Raw genomic sequence first — 24,246 nt, 5'->3', positions numbered from 1 at the left:
CTACACCATACCACTGATAGCTGTCAGCAACATTCCTGTCTGCACCTTATGCCACCCGAAGCAGTTATCTGAAAACAGGCTCATTACTGCTGCCTCACTAGACTGGGTCTCCCTGCCTGGCTCTGAAGCTGGTGGCAGCGGACACTGGCAGGAGGCCATGAGCTTGAGGTGGTGAAAGAGGGGAGGGGAGGGGAGGGAAAGGGGGAGGGAAAGAAAGAAAGAAAGAAAGAAAGAAAGAAAGAAAGAAAGAAAGAAAGAAAGAAAGAAAGAAAGAAAGAAAGGAAGGAAAGAAGGAAGGAAGGAAGGAAGGAAGGAAGGAAGGAAGGAAGGAAGGATTTTTATACCCCGCTTTTCACTGCCCAAAGGAGTCTCAAAGCGGCTTCCAATGGCCTTCCCTTTCTCTCCCCTCAACAGACACCCTGGGAGGTAGGCGTGGCTGAGAGAGCTCTGACAGAACTGCTCTAACAGGACTGTGACCGGCCCCAGGTCACGCAGCCGGCTGCACCTGGAGGAGGAGCGGAGCATCAAAGCCAGATCACAAGCCGCCGCTTGCCACGCCGGCAGCTTTGGGGCGCAGCGAAGCCACCTGAGCGGGCAGGTGCGCTGCAGCGTCCCCTGCGACCTGTGCTGCGGCTGCCCTGCAGCGGGACTGTGTGGAGGGAAACCTGGCCGCGCATGCTTGTGCACCCCGCTTAATGGGCCATGGGTTCCCACTTCCAGCCCGCAAGCCATGTGCCTTTCGCCCCTCCTCCCCGGGGAGCCTCGCGCTGCAGCTGCACCTGCCGAATTTCGGCCCCGCCCCTTCCCTGCCCCCAGAGGAGGCGGCGCCCGTCCCCCCGCCCGAGCCTCGGAGGCCGCGGCCGTCGCCATGGTAACAGGCGGAGGAGGCGGGGCGCCGAGCGAGAGGCCGCTTTCCCTCCGCGGGTCACCTGATCCGGCCCCGCGGGTCACGTGATCCCTCGCCCGCCGTCGCCATCTTGAAGCGGCGCTTCCCCCGACCCGGAGAAGGGAGGGAAAGGCGCATTCCCGGCTCTGTTTATTCTTGGGGGCAGGTGGGTGAGGGGGCGGCGCGGCGGGAGGCGGGCGACGGAGCCCCCGGGGGTCTTGGGGCGGGAGGAGGGGGCGGTGGGGCAGGGAGGGGGCGGGAGGCGCGCTTCAAGGGCTCCGGGAGTGGGGGGGGGTCCTGTTCGTGCTGATTTCCCCCCTAGGGAAGCCTTCTGAGCCGCCCCTCAGAGCTTTGCCCCCCCCAAAGGTGGATGAGGGTCAGATATGTTGTTCCCAAAGGGCCTGTGGACAGCAGTCCCCATCAGAAGTCATGAAAGAATAACCTCAGTGGGCACATTCTTGCTCTCTGTCTATACCTGTCTGTGACGTATCTTGTCATCTGCTCTTGCAAACTGCGCCTGTCCTTATCTTGCACAATGTGTAGGAAAATCCTAGAGCCTGTGGCACCAAAAGGGTCCGTGGACACCAGTCGGCATCGGAATACATGAACGATTGACCTCAGTAGGCACATTCTTGCTCTCTGTTATGTTATCTGTCATCTGCTCTTGCAAACTGTGGCTGTTCTTATCTTGCACAATGTGTGGGGAGATCATAAAACCTGTGGCACCAAAACCTGTTGTTCCCAAAGGGTCTGTGGACAGCAGTCCGCATCAAAAGACAGGGTATTAACCTCTGTTAGCAGATTCTTTCTATCTCTTACTTTCGCTCTCTTTTATCTGTTCCTGTCTGTTAACCTATCTGTCATCTGCTCTTCCAAACTGTGGCTGTGCTTATCTTGCCCAACGTCTAAGCAGATCAAAGAGCATGTGGCACCAAAACTGGTTTCCTGAAGTAGAACGGATAGATTTGAGCCTGCGAAGTCGCAAAGGGAGCTTTGGATCTCAAAAGCTTGCACCCTTGTTGGTCTGTCTGGTTTTGCTGGGCTCGAATGCTGGGCTCCTTAAGACTCCTTGCTTGGAAAAGCCATGTTGTTATTCTGGCGTGAATAACAGGTGTTCCTCTAGTCCCAATGGAATACCTGTTCTAGTCCCCTCCCCCTACTTGCTGCAGATCCATTTTATTTATTCCTTTGCAGAGCATTAGACATGTTGATAGGAAAATAGTAAAATCCTTGCCTCAATAAGCTTACAGTCTAAGAAGGTTTGCATACCCCCTATGAGTAGTGTTAGCCCCTTTCAGCCCTACTAATATCCTTGAAACTCAGGGGAAAATATCTGTCTTGTTCCTGTAGCTACTTCTTTTAAAAAGGGATTGTGCTACTGTGCAATTGGGGCTTTATTTGTAGTGGACCTACTAACAATCTTTGTCTATCTTTCCCTGGTTCTCTGATTTCCCTCACCTTCAACTCAATTACCCAGATGCACAATTATCTTTCTTCTCCCTTCCAGTCAATTAGTTCTCTAAAGCTAAAAGAGGTCCCCCTGAGGCACTCCCCTTCTCTGCTCCTTTGTGTATAAGTTGTCATTTATTATCCTTATGCTAGCTATCAGACATTCCTTTCTTTTATCTTCAAAGGCAACTCCCAAAATAACTTTCAGGAATTTAAAATAGAAGGATAAATCTTTTAAAATGTCCCAGGAAAGTAAGCCTGAGGAAGTGGTAATAGTACGTTTTGTAGGGATGTGCTTTATAATACTTAGCCTTGCAGCAGATTGAAAGGAAGAGGACAGCTTCAAAGGTGTATCCAATACATTGAGGCTAAATAGGAATTAAAGTCCTCAGTGTTCCCATCGATAGCCCAGTATTCATATTCTGTTCTTCTTTCCTTTCTTTAATTGAATGCACACTTGACTTCAGAACAGTCATTTCCTGAATTGTATTTCCTTTCATTTTCCTTTCTCCACTCCTGGTTTACTTGTTTCATACCCATTGCAACCTGTTGGTCATCATAATCTTCTTGTGAAGCTCAGAAGAGAATTCTGTTCTCTCCACCCACATGCATTTTCTGACTCCCTGTGGGAACTGGTGCTACGATCTCTAGTTATCGATCTCTAGTTATCTATCTCGCTAGAAGTGTGAAGTGCAAAAGGAGCTGGAAGCACTCTATCTGGCTCCCTTTCTCAAATGTGTTGTGAAAGGACGATGGTTAACATTTTGCTCAGTATCATTCTAGAGTCCCCCCCCCGTGTCAATGGCATGCTTCTTTAAACAAAGAGAAATTCTTCCTTTTGTGAAAAGCATAATGTTGATGGGGAAAAGTTCCTGCTATAGAACTGTGTATAAAAAATGCTTGCCCTGACCTGGGTAGGCTAGGCTGATCTCGTATCTTGGAAGCTAAGCAGGATTGGCCCTGATTAATATTTGGAAGGGAGACCACCAAGGAGGTCCAGGGTTGTCATGCAGAGTCAGGCCATGGCAATTCCCCTTAGAGCTTCTCTTGCCCTGAAAACCTCAGAGGGTCACTACAATTCAGCAGTGATTTGGGCCTTCCCCTGCCCCACAAAAGAGAAAAAACAGAGGTGATAAAGCATAGATGCGAAGAGAACTGTGATTTGCAGCACAATCCTAAACTTGTGTACTTAGAAGTCAGTCCCATTAAGCTCAATAAGCCTGTCTCTAATAAGTCAGTCCCCCGTCCGCAGTACAGGGTTAAGCATGCCAGTCGACCTGACTGGCCTGTAGTAAGGATTACAAGTAGATGTTTTGATTGCCAAAAAATAACCCCATGATGCAAGTTGCAAATCACTTAAGAAGTCATGACGTTGGCGTTATAGCTGCTTTCACTTGCGGAATATTCCTTGTTAGGGCATGACACAGCAGTCTACACACAAGCAACAGATATACTTAATGGAAACAGATTTGTTCGAGCCCTTAATTGTGGTGGCCACAATCTGATGTTCAGTTGTCTGCACACAAGATCCACTGAAACCAGAGCTGATTGGGTACTGTGCTCAGAATGATATATTTCACATCATTTTGTTATTCACTTCCTTCAGGGCTTTCTTTTCTCCAGTAAAGTGGCAGCCTGTGGGTTGTGGCTGTGTGTAGGGAGGTGCATGGGTGTGTAAGGTGTTTCATTTCCCATATTGTCCTTTATTCAATATCCTACATGTGTACATACAGACAGACACACATACACACACATACTTTTTGTCCTGAAAGACTAAAAACATTGCTTCTAATGTCCCTAATATCTCAGTAAAGAAAATTCAGGGAGTGGAACAGATTTTGAGTGCAGGGCAATCTGGGTGAGAGAAGCATGAATGCTCTCTGAGCAAGCTGCCCCTTTCTAGGGGTTGACTGCAGGATTGCAGCAGAGTTAGTTCATCTGGCCCAGGAGGAAGAAAACCTGTTTGGAATTGGACTGTCAGTTGCTTACAGTGCCACGAGGTTTCACAAGCAGTGCTCTATTTCAACATACAACCCAAATGAGCATGTGCGTTTTGAAGGCTGAAAATCATCCTGACATATGTGAGAATATTTGGCTGGGCACTGCACCTGCTGGAAGCATTCTGAAATAGCTTCTGTACTTAGGGTCTGTTTTTTTTTTTTTTAAGACTGATGCATTTTCTCCCTTTTATTTGATCCAAAACCGTGTTATTTAAAACTTGCCTGAATTTTAAGAAACAACTGTCATGCTATAATGCCAACTTATTCCCAGGTTGTCATTCTGTTGTCGTTGTGGTGTTAACTAAATGAAGGCACTTGTGGCTGGAGACTTTTCTGTGGTTTTCGGGAGGACACATTTATTTGTGCTTGTTTAATGGCACCGTGTTTGCGGTAAATCGGTCTGCAAAATTAAATACATTCCATGCCAGGCTGAGCAATTGCTTACAGGCTTTAGTGTGTGAAATGCATGGCAGAGCTTGTCTAGCAGAGTTGGGAATAATTGGAGAATTTTTCAATCTCGCAGGAATGTTCTTCAGATCAGTTTCTGTTCCTAAAGCTTTCTGAGCTTGTACGGCGTTGTTTGGCCGCGTGGCAATCGTGCTGGCCTAAACAAAGCCACCTGAAAGTACACCATTGTTCTTACAGGCTGTACCTTTCTAGAGAGTTACAAATGTCTTAGGTGTGGCTCATTGAGAACCAGTATGGTTTAATTCCCCCGGATAGGCCGGACTAGCCTAACCTTATCAGATCTCAGAAGTTAAAGATGGCCAGCCCTGGCTAATATTTGGATTGGAGACCTCCAAGAATCCCAAGGTCTTGAAAAAGCCCTACGGGAGCATCATAAATCAGCTGTAACTTGATGGCAAAAAAGGTATAGTGTAGTGGTTGGAGTGTTGGGCTAGAATTTCTCAGCCTAACCTACTCCACGGGACTGTTGTGAAGCTAAAATGGAAGAGAGGCGAATGATGGGAGTTGCCTAAATTCTTACATAATTCTCAGTAAAACTATTTTCTTTCTTTCTTTTTTTTTGCAGCGGGCTCTAGAAGTTGTCATGCATCTGAGCTTGGAAACAAATTTAAGTTAAGGGCCTTAAGAAATGTTGAAAAGTCAGGTGAAAGAGGTAGAGAGGGAAGCCAGTGAAACTGGTAGAGGTTGCATAAACTGAAGAGTGTATTATTGGTGTCTGAAGCAATATCCCAGAGAGTATTTGCCTGGAAACGAGACGTTATGGGTTGGACCCAATGTTTCCCTTCTAATAAGGAATCTTCAGCCAAAGCTTCCTTATATCCAAGCAGACCATTGGTCCCTGACTCAGCCTGCTGAAAGTTTCGGGCAGAGGTTTTTCCCCCAACATTGTCATTGTTGGACAGCCTTTAGACTGGAATTCTCATGACCAGACCTTCTGGAACCCTCTGCATGAAAGCAAGTGTTCTGCCACAGAGCCCAAACCATTTTCCTAGATGAGAAGAGTCCTTCCATTGTGGTGCCCATGGGGAATGTGGTACCCACAGATACCTTTTCTGGTGTCCGCCAAGTGTTTTTAGAAAGAGGGTGGGGTCAAGTGAAGATCTTGCACAGCAGGGCTCCTGATTGGCTTTTGGAGATCTGATGGGATGTGTAACTTACAAGAACGTTGGTGGTGAGAGCTACTACCACAGTTTAATTCACAATATTTTTAAAAATTACCGCTCATATCTCCTGCCCTTGGGTTTCCTGTTTATTTGTGATACTACTTCCTGTGGCACCCATTTGGTGGTTGCAGCCAACACCAAGTGTCAGCATTGCAAAAGTCTGAAAACCTTTGCAGACCCCTGTTCCATTGGTAGAAGGACAGCTCCATCTTCTGAAGGAAGATGGCTCATTTACCAAAAGGAAAGCCATTGGGATCTAACCCAACCAAATTACACATTCAAGATTGTCTCATAGAAATATGACTTGTAATTGTTCTCCTCAGGTTTGATATTTCATATTTGTAACCAACTCCCCCTCCAAATTGTTTTCAGGTATTATGGAAGAAGGAAGCAATATTACAGCATTAGTCTCAAACACTGGGGGACAGGAAGCCGTAGTGATTTCTGAGGCCGTCCTCAGCCCGCCCTTTGAAAGTAGCAAAGACCAACGGAAGTGTAACCCCGATCCGCTCATCCAGGTCATCCAAAAGCTAAGCAAAATTGTTGAAAATGAGAAGTCCCAGAAATGCCTTCTGATCGGGAAGAAACGTTTACATCCGGAAGCTGCTGTGCTTTCAGGGGACTCACAAGATCTCCCAGAGGTCCCAGCTAAAGCAGTAGAACTGCCGGCCCTGAGCACAATAAAAATTGAAGACTATAACATGACCGACTGTCCTCCGCAGAGTAAGAGAAAAGTGGTTTGCTACCAGTGTAGCCTTTGCAAGTCTCTGTCTCCTTCTCTCCATCTTTTGAAAGAACATCTGAAACAACATGGTCAGCAGAATGAGGTAATACTCATGTGCTCCGTATGTAACTATGCCACTATAAGCCTGGAAGAATTTGAAACTCACGTGAGATGTCACCCAGACAGTGATGACAAGAACCTTGCCCCGTCAAAGGAACAACAATCCGCAAGTCTTTCTGGCACTGCTCTGCATGGACCAGTGGAAGGTTTTGTCAAAGCAGGGCCTGATCCAGCGGCACAGCTTCAGTCTACTGTGACGGAGAAGGGGAGGCGGAAATGGTACACTTACGAGCAATACGGCATGTACCGATGCTTAATCTGTAGCTACACTTGTGGTCAGCAACGAATGTTGAAAACACACGCCTGGAAGCACGCCGGCGAAGTCGATTGCTCATATCCCATATTTGAAGACGAAGACGAGCAAGCCACGTTGCCAGATTCCACCGTGTCAGGTGTTCCTCACAACGTCGACACCGTTGTCCTTGCACTAGAAAATAACGATCTTGATCTCTGCAGCGACCCGGCCGTTCAGCTCCACCTGTGTGGCCCAGAACAAGCGACGTACGTGCCATCACCTGTGGAGGAAACTGTAAAACAGGAAGCGGTTGTGACTCAGACAGCTCTGCTTTCTCCCCAGGGAAAACTCTTAGAGGAGGTGATGTCAGACACCGACCTGGAACAAGATAACTTGGCAAGCGACAGCCTGCTGTCGTCGGCCCAGAAGATCATTAACTGCAGCCCAAATAAGAAGGGCCACGTCAACGTCATAGTGGAACGTTTGCCGAGTGCCGAAGAACCCGTCTTGCAGAAGCCGTACCTGACGGGCGGAGACACGGAGGCCGAGAAGAAGATGATCACCGAACCGAGCCGGGTTGCTCGCGATGGGTCAGGGGACGTTTTCCACGTGGACAAAAATTCCGTTGACTTTGAAGAAGTGATAGTAGGATGGAGCAGCACAGAGAAGAAAGATGGTGACTTAAGCCCCGGAAAGGCCAGAGCGGTGGATGAAAACGCCCCTCCCACGCGAAGAAGAACCAATTCGGAGTCCTTGAGGCTGCACTCCTTAGCAGCGGAAGCTCTGGTCACCATGCCTATCAGAGCTGCGGAGCTCACCCGGTCAAGCCTCAGGGCTTTTGCCGAGGTCAACTCTTTAGGCTCCGACACGGGCCAACGACAGACCGACGCCGGCTACCCGTCCCACTCCAAACTGGTCACTTCCCTTAAAGCGGAGGAGTTGCCCAGCCTAAACCAAGTCGATTGCACTTTTGTGGAGTTACAGAAGGATAAACAGGAGTTAGCCGAAGGCCCCATGAAAATGGGCATCAGCATGTCGCTGCTCACTGTGATCGAGAAGCTGAAAGAGAGGACGGACCAGAACGCCTCCGATGATGACATTCTGAAAGAGCTGCAGGACAACGTACAGTGCCAGCCTGCGACGGACGCCGCTGTGCTGGGAAGCAACCTGGTCGAATACATCCCCAACGTGGATCGTCCCTTCCGGTGCCGCTTGTGCCACTACAGCAGCGGCAACAAAGGCTACATCAAGCAACACCTGCGGGTGCATCGCCAGAGGCAGCCCTACCAGTGTCCGATTTGCGAGCATATCGCAGACAACAGCAAGGATTTGGAAAGCCACATGATCAACCACTGCAAAACCCGAATGTACCAGTGCAAACAATGCGAGGAGTCCTTTCATTACAAGGTGAACGACTCTGGCTTTTGCATTTCCTGACTTTAGGCGGCGGTCCTTCTTGATGGCTTTTGAGTATCAATGAATTCCAAGATGGTAGCTTGCTATAGCAAAGGCATGATAAATGACCTGTGTATAGGTTGTGCTGGAGGCACTATGGGGAGCACCAGCAGTGGAGACCCTGGTGACCTTCGATGCCAGAGTTCAGGGCTGTGGAATCCAAGGGTGGGAAATGAGCCAGAGCTTATGTGATTAAACCAATGGGGTGGGGTCAAGGAGGCAGCATGGTCCAAGCTAGTTCTCTGCCTGTGTCACGTTGGAGTCGTCCTGCTGTGCTGAGGCAGGTCAGATTGGGGCTTCAACCTGTAGAGATGTCAGTATTTAAAAAACTGCAAGGAAGCACCTTCCTCAACCATGGAAATGGTTTCAGAGGGTACCTGTGTTGGTCTCCGATAGCAGAGCTAGGTTCAAGTCCTGCGCATTGGAAACTAATAAGATTTTCAGGGTGTCACCTTTCGATTCAGAGGCTTATATGATGTAGGGAAATTTCACTCTCAAAAACTTATTTTCCCCAAATTTTGTGGGTCCCTAAGGTGATACTGGGCTCTAATCTAGCATCTAGTTTGAAATTGGCACATAAATAAAAAGAAGCACATAAAATTTGACATACAGGTTTAGATCCGAGGAGTTCATTTTGCTCCGTGTCTTTGGGATACCAGAGAATCAACAGAAGACTCTGGAGACAGACTTGCTGAAGCGAGTCACTGCACGCTGCTTGGTAGAAGGGATGAAACAGATCCAGTCTGAAAACAGCAGCTAGTGTCCAGTGCCAGGGGATTTCCACTTGGGGATGAACTTTTTCCTTAACGTAGACCTCTCTTGGTTCTCGGTGTTCCAGAGTCAGCTACGCAGCCACGAGAGGGAGCAGCACAGCCTTCCAGAGACGTATTCGACATCGTCACCGAACAAACTCATGACCTGCAGTGAAGTGGATGAAAGTGTTGGTACTGTCCGTCTTTTTGACTTGTTTTCACGATAGCGCTGGGCCGGTTTTAAACGTCCTGGCCTCCCACTTGGAGGCTGCCAGTGAACCTTTAGTCCAGCGTGGCCCGCCGTGCCGCAACCGTAATCACCAAGATAAAATAAATAAATAAAAGCTCGCCTTCCCGTTGCATGCAGCATCTGAAAATCACGGCGAACATGACCCGGGATAGGAAACCCTGGCATGCAGAGATGCTGTTTGCGGACTGGAGCGGTGGAAGATAGGGGGGCTTTAAAGGCTACACCCACCACATGGAAAACCATCAGAGGAGGGTGCTGCCAGAGGGTAGGGGATGAATCCCCAGCCGGCACAAGGCTTTAAAACTGGGCAGAAAAGGTTCAGGAAGAAGCTTGCATTGGCCTGGGCTTTCAGGAACGGTGGAAGCAGAAGGACATGCTGTTAATTGCACTTCAGCACGCATTCCTGCAACAAGGAAGAGAAGGGGCCGCAAGCGTTCTCCCCAACTCTGAATCCAGGGGGGTGGTTGTTCCCAAATTTTTTAAGCTCCTCGTAAATAACAGCACTAAATCAAAAAGCCGGGGTTGAACATGGGACTCGAGTGCAAACGTTCTTCTTTAATAGCCTTCATTAAATGAGAATTTAAGCTTTCAGAAGTCTTTGGGAAGCTCTTTGCAGTCAAATTACGAGAGCTTCACGGGGAGGAAGTCCTCTTGTCAGACAGATGTCACCTCTATAAAACAGCCTGAGCCCCAAGAGGTTTACGGCTCGGCATCTGTTCCTGTGCCAGGCGAGCTGAGCGGGGGAGCGTTCATTCCGCACATATGAAATCATAAAGGGTGTTTACTGCATACAGTTGCCTTGTAAATGCCTAATAACGGAGGGCCATCGTCAAAAAGCGCATTAAAGGAACACCTGCTTTTGTTATTTGATCGAAATCGGTTGCTCTGTTATACATCATGGAGCTTGCTCTTCCCTTTCTGTTTCCCCCCTCCCCTCCCAAAAAAAAAATGGATAGAAGCAAATCCCAAATCTCTTGACCTGAACAATAGCACAAGAGGATCATCTTGCTGGAATCCAGATTTCTTTTATTCATAGCCTGCTATGCTTCCAGAACTTAGAGTAGGTTCTGAAAATATTCACGGTCAGGATGCCTGTACAAATGTAGGAAATCTTTACAGAAGAAGACAAGCTTGTGTTACTTATTTGAGGACAGATGCTTGCTCTTCTAATGACACCTATGAATCTCCTTGTGAGTGTCCCTCTAATAAGCATTACTTTTTGGTTGCACAAAGAGTGATTTAGGGATCTCACTGTCAAACCGTAAGCAGAGTTACACCCGTGAAATCAATAGGCTTTGAAGGACATAACTCTTTTCAGGATTGCACTGTAAAGCATGAAGGGAAGCCGATACGCCATTGCATTCTGCAAAACTCACAAGCTAGCGATAGAAGATATAATAGAAGTGCAAATGCGCTGCTGCTGGTAATTCAATACTTATTATCTGGCCTATATTATTGGTTGCCAGCAAGTGTTGTTTCCTTTCTTGCTGTGTGTAATAAAAGGCTTAATTGCTTAAAAGGCCGGCCCAAGAGAATTTGACTTCCCAAGCAAAGCCACTACACATTCTAAGAAGAATACCCAGGATCTTCTGCAGCATGATGGTTAAGAGTGGCAGACTCTAATCTGGATGACCGGGTTTGATTCCCCAATTCTTCTCTGCAAGAAGTCTGCTGGGTGATTCCCTAGAGGTTGGAGGGGTGGGGTGTTGTTAAGTCTAAAGTTTAAAGTGGCATGGCGGCATCATTTTATTGGTTTATTCATGACAGTAGGCCAGGTCTGATTACTTTAACAGGACTCAGAAACATATATTTTTTTCAAACCAGTCTTTACAGGTCAACTCCCAATGGGGACCCCAAACTGTTTCTTTTGGATCAGGAGGTTGCAACTTAGCTAAAATCAGCTGCCTTTATCTGAAAGGGAATCTTTCTGCATTGAAGCGCAAGTAGTTAGTTCTGCATACGTACACTTTTCCTTTTGTGTCCCGTACAGGAGATAGGATTTCAGTCCAGAAGCTTTACAGATGTGACACTTGCGACTACACAAGCACAACGTACGTTGGGGTGCGGAACCACAGGCGGATTCACAGCTCGGACAAACCGTACCGGTGAGTTTCTCGGGATCTCCAGTTATCAAAGGGGGGGGACTCGGTTCTGTTTCGCTTAACAGCATTTCTGTCCCAATTGGTTTGTTCCGTTGCCTGTTCCAAAGAGGGAAAACTGTGGGCGATTTCAAGCAACCTAATTTTGAAGTGACGTGTCATTAATAACTGATGCATTCCGACGGCGTTTTTAGAATCCGCCGACCTTTCTCCTCAGCACCTGTGAACTTGTCCTTCATTTTTCAATTCACTTGATAGAGAAGTCATAAAAATAAGTTATTCATTTACTTCCTCTTTATTTGGCCCTCTTCCATAGAACTTGGGGAGGTGTACATAGAGATCCTGGGACATCTGTCATCCAGGCCCTGGCCTGCTTGCCACATCTCATGGCGTCAAGTCAAACTCTGTGTTCAGTTTGTTTGCAGCCCGAAATGTTTTGTAAGTAAGGGCCGCGTGCCAAAGAATCTCCCTTCTCGCAAGCAGCAACTCTGCTTCTGCATTTTGGAAAGAAGATGGGGATCATGATAGAGGTTCATAAAATTATGCATGGGGTGGGGAGAATTGACAAAGGGAGATTTTTCTCCCTCTCCCAAAATGCCAGCTCGGTGAACTAGTTAAGAGCAGTGGCTCTGGTAAGCCAAGTTTGATTCCCCTCTCTTCCTCCACATGCAGCCAGCTGGGTGACTTTGGGCCAGTCACAGTGCTCTCTTGGCCCCACCTACCTTCCAGGGTGCCTGTTATGGAGAGAGGAGAGGAAGGAAAGGTTTGGTATATAAACACCAGAAACCAGGACTCTCTAAACGCTTAGTTAAGAGAGACTGAAATAAAACTTTTTTTAAAAAGGATGTACAGTTGAATCAGTATTTTGCATGGAGCATGTTCCTTGGAGAAACCGATTTAACAAAAGAGCCAAAGTGAATATTGTGTCAATTTATTCAATGAATTGAAGAATGTCTCCTGTTACTATTCTGGAGTTGCTGCTCTGAAAATATGTCCAATCCCATCAGAGTAGGGATTTTTCTAGGTATCTCCAACTTCTGCCTGGTGCTCTGATTCCTTTCCGTTCGTGTTTTAATCACTCAGGTGATGTTACTTGCCTTAAGTCTCTGTCTTGCATTGTGCGCTGTTTCAAGTTCTACATTTGTCATTTGACATAGATGTACAACACCTAGTTCTTAAAAGTATCTTGTAACAGGAAATATGAGTTAAAGTAAGCTGGTTTGATACTGAAGCTGGAACAAATTAGTGTGCAATATCATGCTCGCACATATAACCTCTGTCTGGGTTTGTGTACACAAATTATAAAAAGACTTGCACCACAACGCAGGGGGAAAAGATACAAAAGGCATCAATACTGCAGTACCGCAGTGATCGTGGAATAGATATTCCTGACATTTCACTGAGCTTCATCAGGGAAATTTGTTCCGTAGCTGTAATTCTCAATCTGGTAAGACATGTGTCACCAAACAGGACTGCTTCTCTCAAGAAGCAAGATGTGGTATGTGCTCTAACTAACTGATGGACACATTCTTTTGAATTTTGGATGATGCAATGATGTATCTGCTTCCTTTTCTGGTAATCAGCTCTCCTTCCTCTCGATTCCCCCCCCCCCAGATGTTCCCTATGCGGATATGTGTGCAGCCATCCTCCTTCGCTAAAGTCTCATATGTGGAAACACGCTAGTGACCAAAATTATAACTATGAACAAGTGAACAAAGCTATTAATGATGCAATCTCGCAAAGCGGCCGGTGAGTTCTTCTTCTATTTTGGCGTTATTGTTTGCAACGGTGATATAAAACACAAAGCTTGAGGCATGCGCAGGCCTTGATTTTGTGGTATAGATGTAGACTGCTTCTCTGTTGGCAGCTCCAGAATTCCAGCTAGGGATGCCAGTCCCCTGGTGGAACCCAGGAATCCCCTGGAATTATAGCTCATCTCCAGGTGACAGAGATCAGTTCCCCTGGAGAAAATGGCGGCATTAGAGGGCGGGCTCCATAGCATTATACTCCAATCAGGTCCCTCCCCACCCAAGATCTCCCCCGCCAGCTCCGCCCCCATAGTCTCCAGAACTGGCAACCCTAATTTCAGCAGAGACTTAAAAATAAGTTTTTAGTCCCTGAGTTCAGAGAACAGGTTGGTACACAACATTCTGTTACAGATACTTGCTGGCCAGGGGTGGGAGTTTGCAGATGCGTGGGGTGCAGTTTCTTAAGTGGCAGAACAGGTGCCAAACTTTTGAATTGTTTAAAGTCAAGGGAATTGAAAATGTCATTTGGGGATTCATTGCAGGCAGGTGAGGAGATCATTAGGGTAAGGCTGAACAGAACTCTGCAGACAGATCCGTAGAGACTACCTTTAATATTCTATAGCACTGAAGAATTGCTCTTGCTGATCGTCACTATGTCTAATAGTAAACTGGCTGGCCCCTTTGAAGATGATGGCAGCAGCAAAATACAGCTAACCACAGGGCATATTCCATAGTGTGTCTGGGGGAGGGGGGATCTTTGTCAGTTCACCAAGTGTAAAAAAAAAAGGAAAAACCCAGACGTGGTCTGATGAGATCTAAATTCTAGGATCTCATGAGATCCTAGATTGGATGGAATATAGCAAAACGGTTAAATTCTCAGGTGCTGTGAAACATGTGAATGGTTCAGAACTCTAGGGCGGTGGTCCCCAACCACCGGGCCATGCATGCGCATTTGAGGCAAACGTGCATGCGCGGCTGAGCGATCGCCCTCCCCGCCACCACCGGTCCAGCCTGGAAAAGGTTGCGGACAACTGCTCTAGGGGGAAGAAGAAAATCTCCCAGTGGTTTTATCTTACACCTTGCAATTCATCACAGCTCCCCAGTTTAGTAATCTAATGAAAATAACTTGCCTTCCCCACCCCCTTTTCCCTAGGGCTCCTAGTCAGCTACCTGGGAAGACAGCAGCTGAAGGCCCTGAAGACAGTTCAGTTCCTTTGATGAGCCATCCCGAAGCGTCATCCCCATCCCCGTCAGACAACTCCACCCACACCGCAAGCAAGACCCCGAGTCCCGATGACAATCAGAACCTCGGTTCTTCTGCGATTACCTCGTGTGATTCAGAAAAAAATGTGAGTCTGCCCCATCTCGGCACAGAATACTGCGTTCTGCTCTTCTGCTGCTGCATTTGTGGATTTGAGTCCACCAACAAAGAGACCTTGCTCGACCACATGAAGGAACACGAAGGGGAAATTATAAACATAATCCTGAACAAGGATCACGGCGCAGCACAGAGCGTAAGCTAAACGAGGGCCCTCCCGTTTCAAACATGGCATCGGTTGCTGCTTCTTCCTGCAATTAATAAACGTTACCTGAAATCCTTGCAAAAGAGAGGAATTGTGAGTAGGACTATAAGTGATATTTCCAAGTTCGGATGTCATTGTACTGACGGAAAAGCAGGTGACGCCACGTCTTGTTGAAGTAACTGCTTCGTTTCATACTTCTTATAGGGAAAAGGGCCGTTTTATTGCCATCCCCTGCTGACAGAGCCATTTTCATTGCCTGCTATATTAATCCAAAGTCTGTTCATGTAATAAGAAATTCACATTAAGGTATTATGGGAGCTTCACCTCCTGTATCTCACTCATTTCAGGTAATTGTTATTTATTTTCCTTGACATGGCTGAAAGTACAATGATGAAGCAGTTGTCTCCTAAAGCTCCCAGCGGGAAGAGAGATGGAGCAAAGTCTTTGGCCTCATAATTCCTAGCCAAGTTGCTTTCTTCTCGGAAAAGAGACCTCTTTCCCGACTGGGATAAGCAGCACAAAACAAGTTGGTATTTTGCTAAGGGTTTGTCTGGCTCAACCATCTCTCTTCCCCATGGGATGCTACAGTAAGAGATGCTAGGAGAATATTTCTAAATGTTTTATCTTGGTGCCCTAAAGGTGCATGCCGAATACTACCTGTATAGTGATGCATCAGCAGGGTTTTCACAAGGAGTTTTTCATTTCAATAAGGAAGCAGTAGGAACAGGGGGGTCATAGACAAGACCCTGAACCCAACTTTTGAAACAAAGCCCGAGGAAAGGCATCTCTCGTGTTGACAAAATAACCATTCAACAAAGCAGGAATCGTTGACTTGCTTCTGCTGGAATCCCGGTAGCCGAAGCTACCACAAGCAGAGAAATCCCATTAGCCGGTAAGAAGGGTTGTATGAATTTGCCTCTTTAGGAGGCATTTCTCATCTTAAGCAATGTATGAAGTCTTCAACCAAACCCATGCATGCGGTTCAACTACATGATGCCTGGTAAGAATTCAGTTGTCCGCAGCTTCCGACATTACCTTATCGCACATGAGTGGAATTGCTCTCAGCTCCTGCCAAGGTTTACTCGAGCCAATTCATGGTATGCAAAGCTGAATTATTTTCCAAGAGCTGCTGATTTCTTGTGTATTTATTACCTATTTATACATTGTTGTTAGCAGAATTAAGCTAAAAGCTTAAAATGTTTTATGGTGCTACTCCCTCTCTCTCCCACCCCCCTTCCAAAAACATTTCTGAACCTCTGGAATTGGGCAAATTTTGTATATAAATTTCAGGAAGCGCTAAATGCTGAATCAAGTGCAGAAGTAACTTCAACTCATCTTTGTCGACATTCAAAGCAAAAGCCCTCCCCCCCCCCCCGTCTTGATCTTTTTCTTCCATTATTTGTTTCAAAATAAGGCGCACCAGTATGTTGAAAGGGGTGGTCTTCTTGCTCAGTTCACAGGAACTTTTCAGAGCTGTGAAAAATGGGATTTAAGATGCTCTAGCACCGTTCTTGCAGATTAGAACAATATAAGGGAAGGCTGAATAGACAAGGCTGATTATTTTTAAACGTGCTCTTTCATGATTCAAAATGAACTTCACTCGTAAAACCTGGATGAAATATGTTTGGCTGTTAGTTACTGTTATCTTCGGTCCTCAGTGGATTGAGTTAAGGTCCAGCGTAATCAGGAACTAGAAAATATAATAGCTGAGAATATCTTTGTAGGTTCTGTTTGCGCCAATTTCTTTAAAGCGTGAGTTTTTTTTTTTAAAAGCCACCAAAACATTTTTATTTTATAATTTCAAAACTGTGATAGGTTGCCATGACCCTTCCATTATATTTATATATCACGCCTCTATTACACTACAGGAAGACAACGAAGAGATGAACTAGTGATATCCTTATCTGAAGCTACTGGTTTATTTTAATGTGTTGTTTCGTTTTTTTGCGCGTGCCAAGTTTTCTTTTTTAGAATACAGTGTGCAAGGAGCAGGTGAAATGGATTGGGGGGGCTAGACAAAGGTGTATGTATTCAGCATGTGTGTGTTTTTTTTCCTTACCGCTTGTACTTGTAATCTTTAGTGAACCTCTTACTGCCAAATAGTTGAACGGGGAGCACTTTTTTGTTGCTGCTGCAATAACAGACAAACTAACCGTAACCTTGAAGCTAGAAACCTGACATCCATTTGCACAGGAAATAAGCAAACTGACAGCTTCCTTATTTTAAGCATCCCCGCAGAACTGTCTGCTCACTCTCAAGATTTACATAATTGTCATGTGGAGGAGTCTAGGTTGAAATCAGTTTACTGATCATGTTACCTTCCTTGGAAAGCGTTGTGGTGTAATCGGTTTAGGTGCCAGGTGGTTGTTTGTTTTGGGGGTTTGTTTTTCTGTAAGAACCCTTTTCAAACATATGGCCTGTTTTTTTTTTTCTTTTTCTTTTCCAAGATCTGAAATTGCAGGATTTCAAGACACAAATGCTCGGATGTATAATGCTAACTATGACATTTTTTTTCTCTCCCCCAGTCCCCGGTTAGGTAGGCGCACTTTTAGTCCTTTGAATTTTAATTTCAGCCTCCCCTGTAGCTGTTAGGACTCCACTGTAGACATCAAAGTGAATCCATACTAAATTTTTACTTCTTTCAGGAAAATCAGATGTTTCTGCCTATTGCAGTCAGATTTCTCTGAAACGTGGTATCAGGGAGAAGTCTAAAATGTTCTGTCTTCTGTCATCAGTAAGCAAACTTTGGATCAACCCCAATTTCCATTTATACTTCTGGTTGCTACACCTGTGTGAACAGTTTCAGGAGTCAGTTTTGCTGATATCAATGGATTTATTCCCAAATTAATGCTCTGCAGAGGGCACTCTTCCAGTGTATAGTCAGCTGTAGTCAGAGGAAGCTGTTTTCATGGATCAACCCTGCACTTCTGGGCCAGTTCAGATAAAGTCCATGTAGTACAGGCTCAGGGGAACCTATGAGTGAGGTTGAGCAGTGGAATTATACTGGCAGTTCTTCCTACTGGGCCACTTATACTGCTTTAGGGCTCACTACACATCACCACCATGCAAGTAGTGTTTACACAGTGCCTAGGTACATAAAGTCCCAGTCACTGTGGACACAAACTATGTAGTAGTTGCCTTTTTGTGGTCTTTACATACAGCCCTACACAGGTGTGAAATCCAGTATGTAGGCGTCCCAGTAGGTCCAGAGTGAGATAGTTACCCCAATGCGTAGATGTGATCCCATGTCTTCCCCCTTTCCCTCACCTGACCTCTTACATATACTCCAGTTTGTCTGAACCCAGCCCTTCAGTTATAATACAACTTGGAAACGTCAGACTAAGTTTCTAATTAAGTGTGGCTTCACGTGTTCCACCCACAAAGGGCGACTATTGCATCTCTCTTTACATTGTTTGCTTGAAAGACAGAGTGGGATTCTGGCAGTTATTGCATTTTTTTTTAAAAAGCACTTATTTAATCATTAAAATAAATATATGCGTTGGTGCTCAAAGTAATGTTAAAATATATTTAATAGAAACTTGCATTTGATATTCATGGGCATGGGTACATATATTTTTTTAAGAAAAAAGAAATTGTAATACCATGGCATTGCTTTTTTATATCCAAATATAAAACTTTTAAGGGGGGAAAGAAACTGACATGTAAAATACTGCAGATACGTCTCTTGCTGTACCATTGATAGGATGGCTTTATTTTATATTAAAAAGACCCTTTCCCGCACATTAAGTTGCATGCCTTAAGTTCTTCTCTAGGATTGTCTGTTTTGAGCTATCCAGCAAACTTTGTAGTACTACATTTTGACTACCTTTGAAAATACTGTACATTGTTAAAAATTATTTATTTTGCTTTACAGAAGTTTTTTGTCATGTATTGACTAACTGTATTTTGGTAATAAACTGGGTTGTTTTTTTTCCAAACGGGTTGGTCCGAAGCAGCAGAACAAACATTGGTACCTTTAAGACCAAAACAGTTTTATTCAAAGTATATATGAGCTTTCCTGTGCATGCACACCTCCTTGCATACTGTGTCATGGAATGGAAGCAATCATTCCATACTTACAGGCAAAGTGTAAGAGTGAATTTACATACAGCATAATGAAAATGGTTAGCAAATTCCAGAGATGAATAGAAAAAAACAGCAATTTGGATTTGTTTGTATTCACTTACATTCAGCTTCAAGGGAAACATTTTGTGTACAATAGATATGTCCACATGAATAGATTAATTAGCAAATATATAATCCATTGCTGACAGCAATTAGCTGAGACCTTGCCCTTATGGCCCCTTCCTTTCCTCTCAAGCATGGAAGCATCTTAGGGCATCATCTTCTCTGAAGTGGAACATTTTGGCTGAGTCCTCTGTTTGCAGACCAGAGAACCATTATACCATTCCAAACTGCATTACATTATACTAGTCAGAGTTACATTACAATCTACTTGTTCAAATCAGTTATTCCAAATAAGAGACAAGTTACAATATAGAGGACATTTGGCCTTTCTGAGGGATTATTAAGAATGGAGATTAGCATATATAGTGAGTTAAGAAACCAATATTCCAGTTGCGTCCTGGGGATTCCACTGTTCTAAGTGTTGTAATAACTTGCGTTTCAGCAGTTTCCCTTTCCATTCTGTTCTTGAAGTTCCTTTGTAATAAAACAGATACTTTAAGATCAGTTACTGAATGTCCTGGAAGGCTGAAGTGTTCCCCCACAGGTTTCAGATGTCATGCCAAAACCAGGGTCTTTGTTTCGTGAACAAACACTACAGGGACAGCCATGCAAAAAGGACGATGGAAATCCAGTGGGCTGTTTTTTGAGACACTGATTGATATGGATGGACTATGAACTCAGGAAAATATAATGGAGTTTGTAATGTGATTGCTGGGCTGTGTTTGATGGCCATTCTTTAGTTGTGTAGGCCTAAACATTGTGTGGAGTGCCATCAAATTGTAACTGAATTTATGGTGACCTCATACGTTTTTGAAGGCAAGGGACTCATAGGTGGCTTGCTATTGCCTGCCTTTGTATAATACTTTTGGACTTCCTTGGTGGTCTCATACCCAAGTATTAACCAGGGCCCACACTGCTTAGCTTGCATGATCTGATGAAATCAAATAAGCTTGGGCTACCCAGGTCAGGACACAGGCCTAAACTAAAGGGGATGTAATTGTATTAAAAGGAGATAATTTACCTTCCATTCTAAATCCCTTTTTTTCTTTCCTTCTAACTCTTTCCTTCTAACTTTCTCTGGTGGTTTTAATGTATTTATTTTCAGGTTATACAGTCAGTTGGTTATGAGCTGAATTATATCTATCCTGATTCGAAATTCTCTCACTAAAACCACACACTTTTATCCTTAAGCAGTGTAGCCATAAAAGCTTTGTAATACCTTTGAGACAATGTTACTGTTGTCCACATTTTGTCACAGTGCCTCTTATGTTTGCAACATATGAAACATCTTTTCAAAGAAAATTGGATTAATCATGGAGAATTTAAAGTACAAAGAAAGACGGATACTCTTCAGCTAGTAGTTCCGTGTACTCAAGTGCCAAGAGCTGAGGAATTGGAGGTTTAGGAAAATCAATAAAAAGCAGTATACTAGCATGATAAATATTTAAAAATGTAAAACAGGCACAAATATGGAAGTCACTGACCCACACCTCAAGATATATAGTAAAAACAGATCGCTGAAGTATATATAAGTGACAAGTAAATGTGCTAGATTTTTCCAGCATGAAAACAAGTAAATCCACTTAGTGCTATCTCTGTGGGAGCTACAGATTTTTAGTTTTTAAAAAAAGTTTGACCAATCAGGTACAAGTAAGTCTATTCATATGGAATTCAGTTTTGGCATGACTGAAGTTTCCAGCTATTTTGATCTACTTTTCTCTTAAGAACTACCAAAATCCAGCATCCTGTTTCCCGCTGTGTGCTTCAGGAAGCTAATGGCGTGATGGAAACAGATTCTGGTCTTTAGGTTCAAAGAGTCAGAAGTTTACTTTCTGTACATATTTCCCAAGCTACTTCTGCAGTGTCACTATTAATAGCATACTCACTACAATCCGTATGAAAAGGGGTGTGAAACAAAAGGTATATTCAGAGGGTAGCCATGTTGGTCTGCAGCAGCACATGTAGATTGGAGTCTACATGTTTTCTTGGCAGCCCTGGGTGGGTTTCCCAAATGGGTAGGAGTTCATTTTTATTTATTTTTAAAATTAATTCAACATTTATTGGGTGATATGACCATGTATGGTCATGTACACCTGCCCCCCCTTCCCAAAATGGCCAATGATGGGCCAGAAGGGGGTGGGAAGGAGAGGGGTGGGCATGTACAAAGCTATGCTTCCTAACCATATTCTACATGATCGTGCCACATCTGGGATTTCTTGAAGCCTGAAGAATGTTTCAGGGATTTTTGTTAAAAGAAAAACTTGAGTGTCAGAGGTGGACATAGCCATTGTGGGAATTTCAGAAACTTGGTGGGATGAGGCTAATCGGTGAGATACAGTGATTCTTGGATATAAATTATATCAGAAGGATAGGATTTTAGAAGGGGTAACTTCACTCAAATGAGATAGTTTGTGAAGAAGGAACTGAAAGGAACTTGTGGGTCTCCTGATAAAAATATGTAATCTATCACTGAAATCTACCTCCATTCCCGAAGACTGGAAGGTAGCTAATATAACCCCCAACTTTTTAAAAGGTTCAAGGTGAGATCCAGGAAATTACAGGCCAGTCAGTCTAACATCAATACTGGGTAAGTTGGCAGAATTAGTAGCCACATTGATGAACAAAAGCTACTACTGAGGGGGTGAACAAACATGGACAAGGGTGACCTAGTAGATGTTTACCTAGACTTTCAGAAAGCTCTTGATAAAAGTTCCTCATCAAAAACTCCTACGTAAACTCAACAGTCACTGAGATAAGAGAGCAAAGCCCACTTGTGGATTAAAAAACAGTTAATTAACAAATAGCAGAGTGAGTACAAGAGGGCAATTTTCACGATGGAAGGTGCTACAGGCCTTGTTCTTGGTCTGGTGCTTTTTAACTTGAGTCATGATAAAAATATTTTGCATCTTCAAAGTGGTCGGCAGGTTGTAATGTGATAAAACAGGTCAAATACCAAAGGGGGTGAATACTTTTGCAAGCCACAGTATTTGATCAAAAAATCCTAATTATATATTGATGGGAGGCGAACTGGCGGTAACTGATCAGGAGAGTTATGGTAGATAACTCCCTGAAAATATCGATTCATGTGTGACTGCTATGTTGGGATTATTAAGAAGGGGACTGAAAACAAATCAACCAGGATCATAATGCCTCTGTAGAAATCTATGGTGCAGCCATATATTATATTAGAAATATTATATACTGCACCTCAAAAAAGATATAGCATTGGGACAAGTATAGAAAAGGGCAACTAAAATGATGAAGGGGATGGGACACCTTCCCTGTGAAGAAAGGGGAAAGAGGTTAGGACTCTTTCGCCTGGAGAAACAACAACAACCGGAGTGACAACAGAGGTTTACAAAGTTATGCAGGGATCAAGAGGGTAGAGAAAGACTTCTCTTTTTCATAATACAAGCTCATGGGCACTCAATTGAATTAATGAGCACAAATATCCCAAAACGATGCTTTTCACTATGAATGGAAGGGCAACCCTACCTCCACCTTGGACCGCCCCAGGCCTGCCTCAGTTGCCCCCATATCCTAAAACGATGCTTTTCACTATGAACGGAAGGGCAACCCTACCCCCACCATGGACCACCCCCAGCCCACCTCAGTCGCCCCCCATTTCCTAAAACGATGCTTTTCACTGAGTGGAAGGGCAACACTATCCCCACCGTGGACCACCCCCACCTCAGGCCCACCTCAGTTGCACCCATATCCTAAAATGCTTTTCACTATGCATGGAAGGGCAACTCTACCCCCACCCTGGACCACCCCTGCCCTACCTCAGTTGCCCCCATATCCTAAAACGATGCTTTTCACTATGCATGGATGGGCAACCCTACCCCCGCCATGGACCGCCCCCAGCCCACCTCCCTTGCCCCCATATTCCCAAAAGATGCTTTAATTACTGGGGGGGGGCGCCTGTGCCCTCGCCGTGAACGCCCCCCGTATCCCCCCTCCCACACCCCCACCGAGCGACCCCCCTCCCCGAGAGGACGGCCAGAGAGGCGCCTCCTTCCTTCCTTCCTTCCTTCCCGCCGCCTCCTCCGCGGCCGGCTCCCTCCCTCCCTCCTTCCCTCTCTCCCTCCCCGCCGCCTCGAGCTCCGAGGGAGGCTTTCGGGCTCCGGCGCCGACCCGCGGCCGGCTCAGCGCGTCCCCCGGCGGGCAGGTGGGAGAAAAGGCAGGCAGGCAGGGGCGCGCGCGCGGGCGGGCGGGCAGGCAGGGCAGGCCGCGCCGCCGGGCTGCGGGAAGGAAGGAAGGAGGGCGGCCGGGGAAGGACGCGGCGAGGAGGAGGAGGAGGAGGAGAGGAGGAGAATCCCGGGCTGCCCGGCCTAGGCCGCCTCCCTTGCGACCCCCGCACCCGCCCTGTCCGGGCCGCGGCTCCCCTCGAAGGGCTCGCTCCTCTCTCCTGGGCGAGGCGGGGATCGGGACCTCGGGCGGCCGGGGGCACATGCATGGGGCAGGAGCGATCGCCGGGGTCTGACTGGGGTCCTAAAAGGGAGATTGCAACGGCGCAGGCTGCAAGTGGCACTCAGTCACAGGCTCAGGGCAGGGCAGTGCGGCCCCCTCCTTGCCCCGTGGTGAAGGGGGGCTCTTCCGCCCTTGCAACCTGTAGTAGACCCTGGGTGTAAGTTTGCTGTGGGCTGGATCCTGCTTTTGCATTGTTTAATGTGTCAATAGTTAATGCTTTGCTTAAGAATGCTGGCTCCTTCCCCGCCACCCAAATTCTAGCTCCTTGCTTATTGGATGTCCCACCTTGTTGACTGGATGGTCTCATGCTGTGTGATCCGCCTTGAGTCCCAGGGAGAAAGGTGGGCTATAAGTTATTTATTTATTTATTTATTTATTTATTTATTTATTTATTTATTTATTTATTTATTTATTACATTTATATACCGCCCTCCCCAGAGGCTCAGGGACATGCAACGTATGAACCATACATGGAACAATCCATGGCATATAAATGCCATAACAATAATACTAATAGCTGATCATTGTAAATTTTTTGTATTTATTTTTATTAATTTATTGTATTGTTTCGTGCACTTCCCACCTCTGATCACTAGCTCTGATCGGGCAGGTTGGTTTGGGTTATACTTCTGCATCCGGACTCCATCCGGCCCTTCTTGGTTAGCACACCTCCAGCATTCTGGATGCACAAGTCTGATGGCTCTTCCATCTCA

At 45.6% G+C, this 24,246-nt stretch overlaps 2 protein-coding genes across 5 annotated transcripts in view; both read left to right on the top strand.

Annotated features, from left to right (window-relative positions):
* Window positions 1–923: 923 nt before the first annotated feature.
* On the top strand, window positions 924–18,810 carry ZNF507 (zinc finger protein 507). Of its 3 annotated transcripts, none has more exons than XM_077309686.1 (7): window positions 946–1,052; window positions 1,430–1,506; window positions 6,339–8,452; window positions 9,339–9,444; window positions 11,493–11,607; window positions 13,216–13,350; window positions 14,503–18,810. In XM_077309686.1, the coding sequence occupies exons 3-7, from the start codon at window positions 6,344–6,346 to the stop codon at window positions 14,870–14,872; spliced, it is 2,835 nt and encodes a 944-aa protein (XP_077165801.1). In that variant the 5' UTR covers window positions 946–1,052; window positions 1,430–1,506; window positions 6,339–6,343; the 3' UTR covers window positions 14,873–18,810. The 3 variants fall into 3 exon arrangements, with proteins under 3 accessions (XP_077165800.1, XP_077165801.1, XP_077165799.1); XM_077309684.1 differs by lacking the exon at window positions 1,430–1,506 and adding an exon at window positions 5,369–5,974 and having other exon boundaries at window positions 950–1,052; XM_077309685.1 differs by lacking the exon at window positions 1,430–1,506 and having other exon boundaries at window positions 924–1,052.
* A 4,270-nt stretch (window positions 18,811–23,080) lies between these two features.
* The window catches only part of DPY19L3 (dpy-19 like C-mannosyltransferase 3), a 43,410-nt gene continuing 42,244 nt past the window's right edge, over window positions 23,081–24,246 (top strand). The window contains exons 1-2 of one of the 2 annotated variants that reach the window (XM_077309592.1): window positions 23,087–23,231; window positions 23,795–23,874. The gene's annotated coding sequence lies outside the window, so the exon portion shown is untranslated. Of the gene's footprint in view, window positions 23,232–23,794; window positions 23,875–24,246 lie in introns of both variants that reach the window. The other variant, XM_077309593.1, reaches the window with a different exon arrangement.

This window comes from Paroedura picta, chromosome 14 (genome assembly GCF_049243985.1).
Source record: "Paroedura picta isolate Pp20150507F chromosome 14, Ppicta_v3.0, whole genome shotgun sequence".
In the NCBI taxonomy this organism is placed as follows: domain Eukaryota; kingdom Metazoa; phylum Chordata; class Lepidosauria; order Squamata; family Gekkonidae; genus Paroedura; species Paroedura picta.
Note: the sequence above shows the minus strand (reverse complement) of the source record. Positions and strands in the feature narration are given on the sequence as shown.

Coding starts and splice junctions, on each gene's coding strand:
- ZNF507 (XM_077309684.1), top strand. CDS start 5,944: ATGGGATGTGTAACTTACAAGAACGTTGGTG. Junction 8,453..9,338: donor AGGAGTCCTTTCATTACAAG/GTGAACGACTCT, acceptor TCGGTGTTCCAG/AGTCAGCTACGCAGCCACGA. Junction 13,351..14,502: donor GCAATCTCGCAAAGCGGCCG/GTGAGTTCTTCT, acceptor CCTTTTCCCTAG/GGCTCCTAGTCAGCTACCTG.